The 16,266-nt window shown below is 37.3% G+C and overlaps 2 protein-coding genes across 14 annotated transcripts in view; both read right to left on the reverse strand.

The window, feature by feature from the left end:
• The window catches only part of strbp (spermatid perinuclear RNA binding protein), a 149,193-nt gene that overhangs the window by 44,275 nt on the left and 88,652 nt on the right, over positions 1-16,266 (reverse strand). For all 13 annotated transcript variants that reach the window (XM_077243123.1, XM_077243122.1, XM_077243127.1 and 10 more), the window contains exon 3: positions 1,138-1,263. In XM_077243123.1, the coding sequence (XP_077099238.1) occupies positions 1,138-1,140 (3 nt within the window). In that variant the 5' untranslated portion in view covers positions 1,141-1,263. The remainder of the gene's footprint in view (positions 1-1,137; positions 1,264-16,266) is intronic.
• On the reverse strand, positions 13,185-14,687 carry LOC143749558 (uncharacterized). Its single transcript, XM_077242013.1, has 2 exons — positions 14,426-14,687; positions 13,185-13,829 (listed from the first exon to the last, which is right to left on the reverse strand). Exons 1-2 carry the CDS (start codon positions 14,569-14,571, stop codon positions 13,559-13,561), a joined length of 417 nt encoding a protein of 138 aa, XP_077098128.1. The 5' UTR covers positions 14,572-14,687; the 3' UTR covers positions 13,185-13,558.

The raw sequence follows: 16,266 nt of genomic DNA on the forward strand, positions 1-16,266 counted from the left end.
AATCAAACCACTGGATTAACAAACGGCACACTGGGGACCCATTCAGACAAACAGATTTCAATCGAATGGAGTAAGATGAACAAAAGCACGCACATAGAAGGAACAGGCCCGTTAAAACTGAAGGGAAATGTACATTTTGTATGGTTTATTTATTAAAAATGTCACTGTAATAGTAGTTGTTATTGTAGTAATGTCTATTTATAGCTTGTGCTCTGCCTATCAGATGGAATAGATAACCGCACAAGGATACTGGCATGTTGTGTCATCTCTGTGTGTATATTTGAGCTCAGTGTTCAGTAATAAATTAATTACACACCCCTAATTAAAATGTCTTCCAGTCAGGCAATGATCTGCAAAGCTCTGCGGCTACTTATTATAGACATATAGGCATAGATTTGAGCTAACCACAAATAGCTGTTGACTGATGCAGGTCTTCTTGAGTGAGAGTGTGTGTGTGTGTGTGTGTGTGTGTGTGTGTGTGTGTGTGTGTGTGTGTGTGTGTGTGTGTGTGTGTGTGTGTGTGTGTGTGTGTGTGTGTGTGTGTGTGTGTGTGTGAGAATGCGAGTATCTGTGGACTCTGCCACTTTGGCCACAGTTTGACAGGAAGTCGAGTGAAACCAGGAAGGTCACCTCGTTATGTGCACAATAAATCAATACAGATACAGAATCAAAAGACACTGAAAGCTGCAAGAATAAAAGCAGTGGGAAGCGCTTAGGTGTGTGTGCGTCGATGTATGCGCTTGCGCATATCCAAGGTCACCCAGGCTGCGGCGGCAAAGCTGGGTTAGCATTAGAGCTCACAATAGCAGGGCGCTCATTACGTTGAGTTATTTATGAACCTCCCCCCCAACTCTCAGACTTTAATAATTCAAACAGCACAGCCCTACTCTCCCATGAGACCCTGCTTCCACAAGCCGGAGGTGAGCGCCATTAATCAAACGCTGATCTCCTCCCCCCTTTTCTCTCTTTCTCTCAAGCTCCCCATCACATTTTCTCGATCACATCTTGACTTGTTTTAGATTAGAGCGGTGTGGACAGAAAGACATGTAAGGGAGATTTCCTAACTTAGACATCAACCTTGTACGAACAAAACCGTGATACTCAATGAGCCACACAAACAGAAGATGAGGGGTTTACCATGGCGGCTGGAGGGCTGTAGGCGCTGTGTGTCCGTGAACGTGTGTGTGCGAGCGGTGGAGATGGGGGTCTCAGGACGCCCTCTCCTCATGCGCTCGCCTCTCTGCCCACCCCTGTGCACCAAACCTAAGAGACAGACAGAGAACAACATTAATTACACCATTCAGGCATGTATTCTGTATATTTTTCTTATTAGCATTGCAAGTGTCAGTGGCACAAGATGGAAAAACAGCACTGTAACCAAGGGGACAAAATGTGTAGCATCAGAAACCCTCACACACTCTTCCCTCAGGAGGTATCAGTGACTCTGTTTGAAAATGGGCAATGCAGTATATGAATGTTATACATATTTCATGATCTGGGTGTTGCCACATAACTGAGATGCGGCCCATTGTTTTGCTTGTTTATTTCTCGACACAGGGAGGTTTTAGCATGTATACTTGCTTTATTGAGCACTTATCCGGGTATGTTTATCAGGGTTATCTCACAAAGTGCTTCCACTGCTCAAGATAAACATGACTATAAGTGAAACTCACCTGACTGCAGAGAACACACAGACCAGAATCATTTTGAGTGCTGGCAATAACCATAATTTGTGGATCAAACAGTGAACTGTACAATTTTTTACCCCACTTAATCCCTTCTTAGCTGGCCAAATCTTCCCTGTACTAATGCAATTTCCCTGGATAATAATTTCATTCTCTGGATTATGGCTTTCAGATCTGAACAGATGTACTCTCAAAAAACATTTCAGGCCAAAAATGTAAAAAAAATCAAAACATTGTGAGGGGGATAGAGCTGATGTCATATTTCAATGCTAAAGAAACAAACTCATTACATCATATGTAACCAGATATTAGTGAGTCTGATATTAGTGGCTGATATTCTGCTGGGAATTACAAACCAGTGAGTGCACAAAAAAGTGTCCGTTCCTGAGCACCATCCTGAATGTCAGTAACGACAAATGGGACACCTGGGAGCAAAGACCATAAGCCAAAATCAAGTGTGCCATTTGGGACAGGGCCACATACTAGGATTTATTTCCATGCTTTGGTTAATGCATTTAATATAAAACGTTCTCACATAATGGAAATTATCCAATAATCCATAACCAAGATAATGTTAAACAGGAAGAAATAGTGTTGTCTAATAAGCCATAGCTTATCTCCCAAGTCCCTTTATGCTCAAAACCTCTAGGTTTGACATCCTTTTTAGAGATGAACAACTTTATCTCACGAGGGACCCCACGCAGCTGCCAACAGCGCAATTACGCTCAAATGCAGCCCTGCAGATCTTCTGTAATAACGTTCAGTGGAGTGTGACCACACAGAGATATTCACAGTCTGCTCGCTGGCGTCCCTGCTGTCACTGCCTCGTTATCAGTGGCACAATCTGCTGAAAACACACCACGTATGAGACCTTTCAGAGAGATCATTAGCCCAGACAGAACTAACTGACAAACATTTAAAACAGAAATCACTAGACTGATCATCAAATGCCACGTATAGCCTTTTCAATCTACAATACAGTCTAGTTACAAGATATACTTTTAAGATGGATTGCAATATACAAGTAGATTTCTACATTTGGTTAAGTTTAAAAAAACAACCAACAAACTCACACTGTTCAATATATTGACTTTGATTATTCACTATACTTTATTCTGTCTGGCAGAATAACTATGTTCTTGAATAATCTTCATTGTTGTGCTTTCTCAGTAGATAATTGATAATTAATTAATCACCATTTCATGAAATTAAATTAAATGTTTTCATCAACTGATGACCCTAGTCATAATTCTGTTAAAAACTCCCAAAATAACAGGAACGGCAATGTGTTAATAAGGGTCAAATAACAGGCTAATGGCCACAAAAAAAAGGAAATCTTTATATGCTAAGATTTTTCAACCAAAGACATTTAATGACTATAAAAATATCACATGGTTTATCAATCAGGTAAAAAGCAATAACATATTTTACTTACATCTTGAATATATGAGTGTACGTACACATCTTAATTATTTTCTAAAAAGTTTGTATTTAAGTATGACTGTATTTAAGGTCTTTTTTTTATTTTTTAAATATCATAAATTAAATCAAATATATATATATATTTTTTAGGGAGCCACAGAGAATAAATGAATGCATCTGAGGAATGTTATTCATCAAGTTGAGGTTCAACAAACTGAAAAAAGCAGATCATTGTTTACCATGCAATTAGAGTGGTCAAACTGTGAAAATACATTTAACATCTATATTTCACCACGAACAAGAAGAAATGCACACACCCTCAAACAAATAAGTGAAAAAAACGAGATAAGCCTTCACCGACCTTCCCCTTCACCTTCTTTCTGGCTGATGTCAATCCTTTAATCATTTTCTGGTTCCCTCTAGCAGTTTTAGATACTAGAGGTATTAAAAAAGCAAGAGTGGAATGTTGGGTTTAACCGGATTCTGTCACCAGGACAGTCTGGCCTTTCTACAGCCAGTGGCGACATTGCTGCCCTGCAAACAATTACAATCTCACTTTGTTGCAGAATAATAGGGCAAACAAACTAATTTACGCCGCCAAATCCCTGCCAGACTTTAAACCAAAATAGTGAGCCATACAGTCCCTTATTCCCCATGTTTTCAATAAAGTGTCAAAATTTTAGCTTTTTTAACATTAACAGTTCTAGTTTGAAATGTATCGCTGAAACACTTCCCGTTGAATGTAAGAATGACATCATATTTTTGCAATGTCTCTGAAGTAAGACAGACTCCATGAATCAAATTTATTGTAAATGTTTTTACAGACAGCAAACATCTCAACAGCATCTCAAACAGCTCATGGTATTTCCAGTGATAAATAATATGCGTCTATTTGTATGCCAAATATCAGTACTACGCCCTAATAGTTGACTAAACTTTAGTCGACAAGAAGAGGCTCAGTCGACCAAATTTTAAATGGCTACTTTAATTCGGATAGTCGCCTCTCTACATGGCCGCTCTATTGTTAACTTAGATAAATGTGCGCTATTATTAGGTGCATATCCAAGTGTTTGTGCGGAGTACAGAAGCTGAATTAGCACTTACTGCATGATATTTTTAAGGTAATGTGCATTTCTCTCTATACTGTAGAGATGAGAGTCAGCGTCACCAACTTCATCTTTGCAGCCGACACTAACTCAGAAAACACTAGCTTATTAATAAGTAGTTCAAATGTTCAGACAGTCTCCTTGCTGTTTTTTGTAAAAAGCACTTAATTTATATTTTAATGTTACATGAAATATTCTTTCATCCATTTTCCAATGCCACCCTCCAAGTATATACAGTGGATAGCATAAGTGAACACACCCATGCTAAAGTTGACTAAAAAGAGGAATAAAAAAATCATCTTTTGGAAATTGATCTTAATGCCTTAATTTAAAAAATGAGGAAAATCCAACCTTTAAGGACACCAATTTTCTTTGTGAATGAATAATGTATCGTAAATAAATAAATGTTCTTCATTAAAAAATAGGTTGCATAAGTCAGGACACCCCTATGTTAAATTCCCATAGAGGCAGGTAGATTTTTATTTTTAAAGGCCAGTTGTTTCATGGATCCAGGACACTATGCATCCTGATAAAGTTCCCTTGGCCTTTGAAATTAAAAAACCCCCACATCATCACATTCCCTTCACCATACTTAGAGATTGTCATGGTGTTATTTCAGTTAGGCTAATAGCTGGTATGATTTGCATTGACAGATGATCTTATGTGAAGTGCCCCATGTCAATCCCTAGGTGTGGTGAAGGGAATGTGATGATGTGGGGCCATTTTAATTTCAAAGGCCAAGAGGAACCCATGGTGTGTTCACTTATGCTAGGCACTGTATTTAAGTAATAAAATTAACATCATAACCATCCAACTACTTGACTAATGTATTAAATGAGTGACTAAAAATCGACTAGAAACTAGGGGTGGGCGATATAGCCTCAAAATTCTATCACGATATTTCTAGAATATTTGCGATAATGATATTTATGACGATATAGACATTTTTTTGTTGTTGTTGAAAATTTTCTTATTATGTTTATTTCGCCTAAATGTTTGCTCACTCATTGCGTTTTTACAATGTGGTAATTTTGTTGTTAAGAGTTTACACAACACAAGGAAGCTTGATTTCAATCTTTGAATTAAATGTTAAATGTGTGTAGGTCTAACACCAGTATTCAGAAATACTACAGAAACATAATAAAGTAATCAAATGTAAAATAACACATAGTCTTTTAGTTCTGTTTCCTGATTAAATTAAATACATAGGCTAATAATTCTCATTCATTACAATTAAAGCTATCTTTTGTTGTTTTGACGACAACATTAATGACAGACACATAGCCTATGGCTGCTGTCACTTTTACAGCTAGTGCACAGATCCATTGCTGTTTTCATTATACTGTCTGTCACACTGTCACATGCGTTTTATATAGCCTATAACCGACTGTGTTTATGAGTATACTTACTAAGGCCGGAAGTTTTACACAATTTTGCGTTTCCCCCCCCCATTAAAGCGATATAATCCGCGAAAAATAACTTTAGTTTCTCGCGAGCTGTACTCTATATATGCACGCAGTGCAACTCTCTCAGAGAGTGCGCCAGAAGCTTACTGGATAGTTTAAAACCGCTTGAATGTTTAAACTGATAAGAATTAAGAAGACTTGAAAATTATAAACTTTAGTTACGATGCACGGATGGCTAGATTGTGCAAGAGACCATTCAGTCATGTCCCGACTCCTAAACACGCGAGAGAGAAGACGCGCGTCGGCAGCCCCGCTGAACACTCAAGCTGTTTGTGAAATTGCTAAATCGTCATCGGAGGCTGACAGGCTGCTCTCGCGCTCAGACAGGTGTTGATGTTGTGCGTGCTAGGGAACGTAAATGCGCCATACGTCATCGCGTTGCAATATCATTGATATCGCGATATGACACTTTTTTAGCATGTAAAAATGTATACAGGTATTATCGTGGACGGTATGATATGGCACACCCCTACTAGAAACATCTTTAGTGAGGGACAGCCCTACAAAAAAAAATATGTAAAGTGCACAAGTGAAGTTAACATTGGCTATAGCATATCAAGTACAAATGTGTTGATATACAGAGCTACCTATAGAACAAATTGAACAAATGTGAGATATATTTTGAATTCAACAAAGATATAAACCATTTTTTACTCATACTTGCAAACAATATTTCCAATCATACTCTAATTTTGATTTGATAAAGAGTTAAAATATTAATTAAATGTTTTTATTTAGAACATTAATTGCTAGAAAAAGTGCTAGCAAGACAAAGGAGTCAGCCATTTTACTACAAAAATTTCCACAACCGTCATTTCAATCGCAAAATGCTATTAAGGAACTGTACATCATTTGAGATGCTGAAAATTACACTGCATCAGAATTTATTACTTTCAGAAATTGTCTAGTCATAGTTGAAGAATAACCAAATTACCTTATTTTGTCAAAGTGCACCTTTAGAAACTTTAGATGTTTGTACAAAAATACGACCCTTAAAACAGAACGAATGGCACTGCACATTCAGAAACAGAACATCTTATTGTGATTCATTGAAAATTTGCAGTTCTTTTTCATACTTTAATTAGTGGCAAACCTCATTAAAATACATCAATCCACCTGAGACTTGAGACAACAGGGACCTAGAAAGGAACGACATTGTTTTCGACTACCAAGCCGAAGACAGAAAGAGGTTTCGTGAGGAAAGTGGGTGAAGAGGGTTACTACTATAATTTCTTTGCCCCAGTGCTACTAATTACATGCATTCATTTTCTTTTTCTTTCATTCTTCTCTGTGTTTTCAGGAAAACTGTTAATTTCTTCTCTAGGGTAATCAACTGAGCTGGCATTAATGAGAGGGACTTTCAATCTGAGTCTAGTTGACGTTTTCTGTACAACGTCTGGCATTTATTTACTGCAGAAAACCTCCTAAAATTTCAAAATGCGAGCGTGTTGATTCTCTCATTACAAACACCTCATTAGATTCCTCTAAGGAAAAGCGCTCTGGCGGATGGCATCTCATTAGTATGAGGTTGCCAGATCAGCGACACACTTCTCTGCACACTGAGTATTGGACGGACACTTAATGAATCTTACACAAGGCAAACCGCACCTGCTCCCACTCAGAGCAACCGGAAACGACTTGGGAGCTGGTTAGGGTGTGTGCAATAAACACGTTAATTGTGTTGCTCCAAACATACAAACCATCCGTCTGGGAATGCAGTGTTATCCTAATGTTATTTCCAACTCGAACTGCAGCCCATGTAAATGCAACAGTTATGTTCAGGTGAGTGGTGGTGGGTTATTTTCACAGCTAAATATGGAGGCTGCTGTTGACGCTTGGATGAGTTTAAATACCACTGCTCATCAAAATGTTTACTTCAGAACCATTTAACCTCTTTGACTAAGTCTATTAATGGTAATCTCAACGTACCCAATATATTGAGAATGTTTACTGAAGGAAATCGTTCCAAACTTGCTCAAGCACATACTTGAGTATTCCCTCAGTGGCGAGCGAAGTCTTACACACACCCAAAGAGAAGCACACATGAATGCACATGCACAGAAAGATAATGCACTTTAGGATGCCCTTCTCATGAAACTTCCTGAACTCGATCCGAAATCCAAGGTTTCTAGATGATGCTGAATAATTCATTACTATTAGGAATTTAATTTATATTTATGCAGTAGTCAAACCAAGGTTCTAGGACAAATACATGTAAACAAATCATACGACACGTTGAGCTGAATGACAGCAATGTCGCAAGAGAAAAAAAAATAAGACAAATGAAAGGGAAAAGTATTTAGTTTTTTACATATTCTAACCTTCAGCAAACATTCTTACAAAAGAGCTGTCATGAGTTACAAAGGAAAGAATTTGGCAGGGTGGGGGTGTCAATGTGGACCAAAGATAAATGAAAAAACTTTAAAATGCATGTACCTTTTAGTCCTTAGAAATGTAATCTTTGTATTCAAGTTACATATGGTTTTGAAAATTTCATAATATTAAAGAAAAATTACACCTTGAATACTGTGACAGAGTTTGAGGAAAGATATTTTGAGTTCGACAAAGATATGAATTTTTTTTTACAAACTCGAACTCAACTAGATAAAGTACAAAGTAAATTTAAGCTAAAGTTCACTTGTGAAAAATTTTTCTAATCATGCTCTATTTTTTTGTTATGAAAAAAAGTGTTAAAAATATTATTTAAATGTTTGTATTTAGGACATAAAATATTTGATAGCAAGACAAAAAGGAGAGACGGCCACTTTATTACAAAAATATAATTTTCTCAACCGTCATTTCCATCACAAAATGCTATTAAACAAAATACTACACATCATTTGAGATGTTGGAAATGTCACTGTGGTCGGAATTTATTACTTTCAGAAAATGTTTCAAAAGTAATGTTTGAAATGGCCAAAAGTGCTCAGTTGAAGAAGAACCAAATTACATTAATTGTCAAAGTAGAAATGTCTCCTTTTAAGACGTTAATCAGATGCTTGTACAAAAATAAGATTCTTAAAACAGAATATCTTATTGTAATTCACTGAAAATCTGCTGAAAAAAATTAAATAAAATGTAAAAGGAAATGTTTAGAATATTTATGATCCTTTTATAATTAACATGTTTTACACCTTGAATACTCTGAGGGTACGCAAATCATTATAATCCTTATTTTCAAAAGTATATTGATTTTATTTTTAAATATACTGGCTAAAAAAAACAAATTACCTTTTTTTCATATTTTGAGGTTCTGCAAGGGCCCTCTCTATAATATAAAAGAAATTGTGTTTTCTTTGGCATTTTTACATAGCACTAATTTGGTCGACATAAGTTTATAAATAAAAATAAATACACTAATTTGGTCGACACAAGTTTATGAATAAAAATAAATACGTTTATAAATAATAATAAATTATTACTTAATAAGGTTGTGTTAAATTAAACAAAAAAGCCAAAAAGAGGAAAACCTACTAATAATTGTCCAGACTTCCTGTGAGATAAATACCTACATTTTATAAAGTTATGTGTAAGTGTGAATGAAAGTAATTTTTCATAATAAAACTAAGGCAGAACAAAGACCTAAAAGAACGGAGGCAAATTTCAGAAATACAGCCTCCTAGAGCAAAAATAAATAAATAAATAAATGCTTTAAATGTCCTCCCAACACTTCTAAATGCAACAATGAAGCATCAATACCAGTTAAAATACATTTATTATTAAAAAAACGTTCACCTTTTTTTCTCAGAGAGAGCATTTAAGAGTAAATAAGAAAATCTAACATGCTCCAAAAGAACGCTCTGAGGTAAATTTAGCCAAACGGAAACACCCTGTCATCTTGAACGCATGCATAAATCTCATTACAACCTTCTCTGTTCAAATGCAACGAAAAAACATGTAAAGGTGCTAATATAACGCCAATTATTGCACAATGCAAAAAAATACATCATCTTCCAGCACAGTTATCTCCAATGCTGACTTGTCTTCCTGGAATCTCTTGATTAAAACATGGCTTATATTGAAGAGGAAATGTGAGTGAAAGTGCAGCTTCACGCATTTGTAGATTTGGCAGTGAAAGAAAATGCTGAACATGCTACAGGGAGAATGGATGATCAATAAACGAATAACTGCATTGTCAATATTTAAGATGGAGGGGTGCTTCCTGCTAACTGGAGGTCAACCCTGTAGGGACAGAAGTGAGGAAGAGGAGGATAACAAGGATGTAGACATTTCGAAGAGAAAGTATAAGAGACTAGCAACTAGTGTGTGACTTCCTGTTGTCATTCACTGTTTCTACAAACACATCATAATCTCTCACTTAGACTCGCTTTTCCTCACACAATTCTCATTTGTCTCACTTCTACAATTTAGCCACTTCCTCATTCAACTTCTGATGGGCTAATGTGAAACTGACTCAAGCCTGATATATACTTTGGCCTGGCTTTGAAGCGTGAGTCTCCGCTGACTGCACGCTCCTCCCCAAAATGGATGAGGTGTTTATACTTGACGCACTCGTCGTTGTACTTTTCTTTGAAACGATAGGGGGCAACTTAGTGTAATTGTTCTCTAAACCATTAGGAAGCAGCGGTGAGCAGTAAATTACCTGACTGTGGTTTTCGCATCGCAAGTGCATGCTGTGCCAGGTGAGATACAGAGCAAGTTTACCACATCAGAAAAGCCACATGTTTGCATCTGGGTTATGTGATGGAGCAAAAATAGAATAGAAAATAGTTTGAGCTTTTCAACTCCAAATTTTCATGTTTAATTCAATGTGTTACTTGCCATTTCTTTGTAATTATTTGTGAAATTTACTGAGTGAGGTGAGTGAATCAATCATACTCTTCCTGTTCAAATTAAACTATGTAACTTAGGGCTGGACAATAATTCAATATCAATATATATCGAAATATTTTTTTTTTCGATAACGATGATATGATTTTTAAACACATTTTCGATATTTCAATATACATAGCAGCATTTGTCACTGACTGACGTTAGGCGCGCAGCCGTCAGAAAGAGCACAACACAATTGGCTACTTTCCTGATGACGTACACCACAGACACGCAGCCACTGCTCAGAGCAGCGGATCTCCAACGCGGTAAGTTTCAGCCACAGAATGAGCGCCCCTGACCGCAATGCAAATGTGACTGAACGAGCTTCCACAATTGAGGAGAAAGCAGACGAAATAGTTGATAAGAGAGGAAAGACTAATTCAGTGGTATAAATTCAGTGGTGTTTCGGTGTTTCAGCGTGCTGCAAAATGTGCCGACTAGCAGCGGGAACACATCAAACGAGGATCAGGAGATAGACTGTGCCGATGCGGGCGTCCGCGGCCAGGAACGTCGCGTCCACACTCTAAAATTAGCTCACCGAAAGTTCTAATGAGCAGGTATCGCTCCCTGTGAATGTCTTGACGCGCGCACACACACGCACACGACGCGCAGAATCAATCTCTTTCTTTAGCGCTTGAATAATAACACACACATTTATGCCAAAATGTCCGTTTTGTCAATTGTATCCTCACAAGAACAGTCTAAAGGAGTTAAATAAAATCTTAAATGAAAGTTAAGTGTAGCCTAAATGAGAAAATTAAATGCGTAAGATCCTCTCATCAGCGACAGATCTTAAAGGGACAGCAGCCAATTCTGTCTGTCAGTTAAGTTAACCAAAGAACACAGGGGAACAGAGCAAATTACTCACTGATGTTGTGCAAAGAACGTTTGTAGCTTTAATAAGGATTAATCTATATTTAATTTATAATTTATGCAGTTCAGACTATTTGATAACCTTATTCAATTTCTGTGTATTTCAGTTTTATTTACACACAAAACATTAATGGTGAAAATTTTTGACTTTATAAAATGATTATCTCAAGTCTTGAAAAAAGTAAGACATATTTTTGTTATACATAGTTTAGTAGCCTACTTTTATTTTTGGCAGAATTTATCATTATAATCAACTTAATTATTTCCTGGATTTTGTAACACCATAGTCCCTAAATTTATGTAAATGCAGGAAATGGGATTTAAATCGGAAAAAAATTCCCCCATTTTGTGTACCAAATGTTGCACAAATGTTATGGCAAATGTAAATTTAAAAACAGAAATGCATTGCCATTTTACATATTACATTGTCATTTTGCATATTACATTTCAAACGGAATATTGCTACCCATATGCTTTCATAGTCTTGTAGCAGGTATTGAGAAGAGAATATTATTGTTATGATGGGTTATTTAGTTTGTAATGGTGCAGTAGCGAAAGACTCCAGCAGATTTCATAGACTTGGCAAATTCATTTTTCAGAAGATTGTAGGAACAGACATCTGTTATGGGCGTTCTTGGCAGTTTTTCTGAGGCTTTTATATTGTTCATATTGATATCGGAATTATATCGTATCGACCGAAATTAAGAAATATATCGTGATATAAAATTTGGCCATATCGTCCAGCCCTAATGTTACTTAATGTTTATACATCCGACATAAAACTACACACTAAACATATTGGCTTGGGTTATAGTTATTAGTAGACAGTAGACAAACCTGATTTTCAGTATTGGCTGACTCGTTCGTGAAATCCAGCTAGGCTATTTCAAACGAGTAACCACAAAAATGGCCTGGAATAGTTAAATGAGATGCATCAAACTGATATCCTCTTCAATGTGGCCTGAGGACTCCAATAACACACACGCACTATTAAATCCCCATACAAACACCCATGCTCTGCCCAATAGCGTTTTATTCTAAAACCCTGAACTGCTTAAACACATGCACACGTTACAAATGCGAACAATCGTTGTGGTATTAAAGCTACAGTCAGTCTGAGCATCTATTAATTTAATGGCTGGTAAAGTACTGGAATAAACCCACAAACTCAAACAGAATATCTTTTAACTCAAGAGATTATGACTGCTTTCACAGAAATCAAGGTGAAATGCTATTTTTTTCTTGTTTTAGGCTCAATAAATGTACAGAATGTGAAAGTAGGTAAACAACAGTCATGCTACAAAAGTCATGCTACAAAAAGTAATCAGCCACAAGCTAATAATAACTTTACAGAGTACAGTAAGATAATTACATTAATTGAAGCAATGAATAATTGCAAGTTGCTGAACAAAATAATTACATATTAAGTGCATTGTTCATCGGTATTACCCAGAACAGTGTAACTACATTGTAACAAACACTATAGCACAATATTACCCATAAGAGTACTGAGCGTCTGTGAGCACATCAGGCTCATTTACACCATAATCCAACTCTTTTTTTACAATAACGTCTTTTAACCCTCTGAGACCTAAGGGTATTTTTACAATAAATTTTTCGTCTGGTGTTATTCACTAAACAAGCTTGTAAAACATCAACACTTTTGTGCACAGACAATTGACACACATCTTTGTTTTCAGGACAAATTGAACTTTCAGCTTATTTGTGTTTCATTGATGTCACCTGAATGTAAAATAAGTTATGGGACCACAAAGACAAATGAAAAAATAAATCGGAAATTGAATCACTCAAATATTTATTGAAATCACACACAAATAAATAAAAGCTAAGCAATTTTCCTCTGGAAAACAGTTTGTTCAAGTCTTTGGAGTCCTGGAGCACAGGAATGAACATTATAACTTGAACAGAACAAAAAATATTTACATTTTTCCAAAGGAAGTCCAGGCGTTTTGGGCCTCATGAAAATCACTGATGCCAAGCCTCAAAACAGTTCCTATCAGGAATCACACAGAGGGCCACATCACAGGCTTTGCATTTCCAGGGGGTGGCCTGTTTCACCTGCCTTGTCTGTTTGCAGTTCACACATTGCCTTCTACCATAGGTGGCCTTCTTGCTTGCTTCAGTTTGTTCCGATGTTTGGACGGGTACATGGTTACTTTGTTGCTGGGTGGGAGGAACAGCAACTGTAACACCACAGAGTTGGGCTGTCAGCTCCTCCAGAAAAGCCCTGTGGGTCATGGGCTGTTGCTGCTTCTCTGCACAAACTTCCTTGTGAAGTAAAAAACTGCAGCAGCCGTCCATGACCTATTCCTGGCAGCTGCTGGGATGCTGCAGCAGAAGTGGAAGGGCCCTCCTCAGTGGAAGAATGGGAGCTTTCCTGTCTGGCTTGGGTGGGTGGGCTGGTGTCTTCATCATTATCACAACTGTAAAACAAATAAATAAAGCAAAATATTAGATCATACAAATTAGATCAATTACTGTTTTTGTATTTGATTTTTCACATAAGATTACAATGGCTGAGATTGCTACTGTACCCCCAACCCACCACAGCTATAATATGACCATTCGCTTTCCAGCCAAAAGGTGTGACCAACCCCCCACTATTCTCTCCACAGGTAAAAGGTGTGACCAACCCCCCACTACAACATCCTTTGTTTGTATCTCTAGGTAAACTCAGACAAACAATGGCTGAGAGACAAAGTGTAATCCACAACTCTGTAACAAACATAAACAAATGAAATACTACTTTTACAGAACTTATTTTTACATATTTAGAAAATTTATATTTTATCATATTAGTTTCTTCTTTTTTTATACTTTTTACAGTAAATAAACTCAGACATACAATGGTTGAGAGACAAAGTGTAATCTACAACTCTTACTACTCTGTAACACACACAGAAAAACGAAATACTACTTTTACATAACTTATTTTTCCATATTTAGAAAATGTATATTTTATCATATTAGTTTTTGTTTATTTTTATACTTTTACAGTAAATAAATAAATGTAACTTACTCTTCAGCAGGGTCTAGACGATTCTGGTAATCAAGTTCCTCATCAGTCAAAAAGCGCTCTTCTCCAGAAAATCCATCATCCTCCATGGCATCAAAAAAGGCCAGTGCTTGATTTACATCCATGTTTCTCAATCTCTGAGGATCCATTATTCTCCGTGTTTCTCTGTGTATTATTCAAAACTCGCGTCTCTCTGTGCGTCTCTCTCTCTCTCTCCTCGAAACCACTGTGCCGTGCGTCTCTCTCTTTCCAAAATATCACCCTTGGTTCATGCGTAATGACGCACACCAACGTGGACGACGGATCAGCCTGTCATTGGTCAACAACCTCACGCAAAGCATCGCGAGATGTCCAAAATGGCAGCTTGCATCAAGCTAGCAGCAAATATGACGGAAAATTTATAAATTATGGACTTCAGAGATCAAAACTGGGATATACACATATGGATTTATTACTGAAACACTCTGAAAGGACGCACAAGTTCCAGGCTGGATAGAAAACCTTCTGAAAAGGCTAGAAAGACACCAAATACACCCCCGTGACGGCTAGCGTGTTAGCTTTCTGCTGCAAAAAACGGTAAGGAAATCGATCAATTTTTCATCAAATAATATCAATATTTATCGGAGGAGTCGTGTGGCGTCGTCGACGATGCCGTCGGTTTCAGAGGGTTAACATCTCTGTACTGTGTATGAATATTAAGTTTAAGTAAATGACGTAAACAAAAAAGACAATTAAATCACATTTCTGTTGAGAGTGCACAAGCTCAAAAACCTCTCAAGTTTCTCAAAAGCTAGACATGTTTGTGCCGTCTGAGCTTACAGCGACACATAAAAGACGTCTGCAGACTCCTCAGGATAACAGGAGCTTCCAGTTGCTTCGGTAACACTGCAAAAGTGCTAAAAATACAGCTGCCCATGATACAAAACAACAGCTTAAAGTGAAAGCCATTTAGAGTGGATTAAATCTTTGGAGAAGTGCTAATGGACAAAGAGAGGAAATGCATACAAAACTTGTTTAGCACTTATTGAAAAAACTTTAATAAAGGAAGGAAGGACAAAAAATGAGAAGGAAACAGAGCAGGGCAGAGGGAAACTCCATCAGGACAATGAGGTGAATAGATGCAGGAAAGAGAACGAGAAAATCATTGGAAACACTGCTGGATAAGACAGAAAAGCAGATGAAAGAAATATTAATGTGCATGTTCTGTGTGTGTGTGTGTGTGTGTGTGTGTGTGTGTGTGTGTGTGTGTGTGTGTGTGTGTGTGTGTGTGTGTGTGTGTGTGTGTGTGTGTGTGTGTGTGTGTGATTTCAACCCCCTCAACACTTTGTATCCCGCCAATAAATCAAAGAGGCTCTTAGAACTGAGCCAAGACAACGGTTAAACACAACACAGCGGTCAGCCTCAAAATCCTCTTCCGGTTTCCTCGAGACCTCAGACACATCACAGCTCAGACAAGCAGCAGATCAACTTTAAGGGGCCATACTCAGAGTTTGATCTCTTAGCATGAAGCCTTATTATAATAGTCAAAGTTTTTTGTTCTTTTTCACAATTATTTTTCACCCCCTCACTGCACCTTAAACGGACTGTTTTTGGTACATTATACGTTATGTAAATTATCTCTGTTAAGATGGCTAATCTATTAGAAGTCAAATTTGTAACACTTTACAATAAGGCAAAATTTTGTTTGCATTAATTAGATACTAAATACTAGGGGTGTAACTGAACCGAACCGAAGAACCGCGATACAGAACCCACGATTCGAATCGCGATACTCTCATGGCGTACCGAACACGCCCCGCCCCCTGCTACCCCGGCCCCGCCCAGCCCGGCTCATTGGACCTGGA

Source organism: Siphateles boraxobius, unplaced genomic scaffold (assembly GCF_051911475.1).
Source record: "Siphateles boraxobius isolate OS27281-9 unplaced genomic scaffold, OSU_SipBor_1 25, whole genome shotgun sequence".
Classification (NCBI taxonomy): Eukaryota; Metazoa; Chordata; class Actinopteri; order Cypriniformes; family Leuciscidae; genus Siphateles; species Siphateles boraxobius.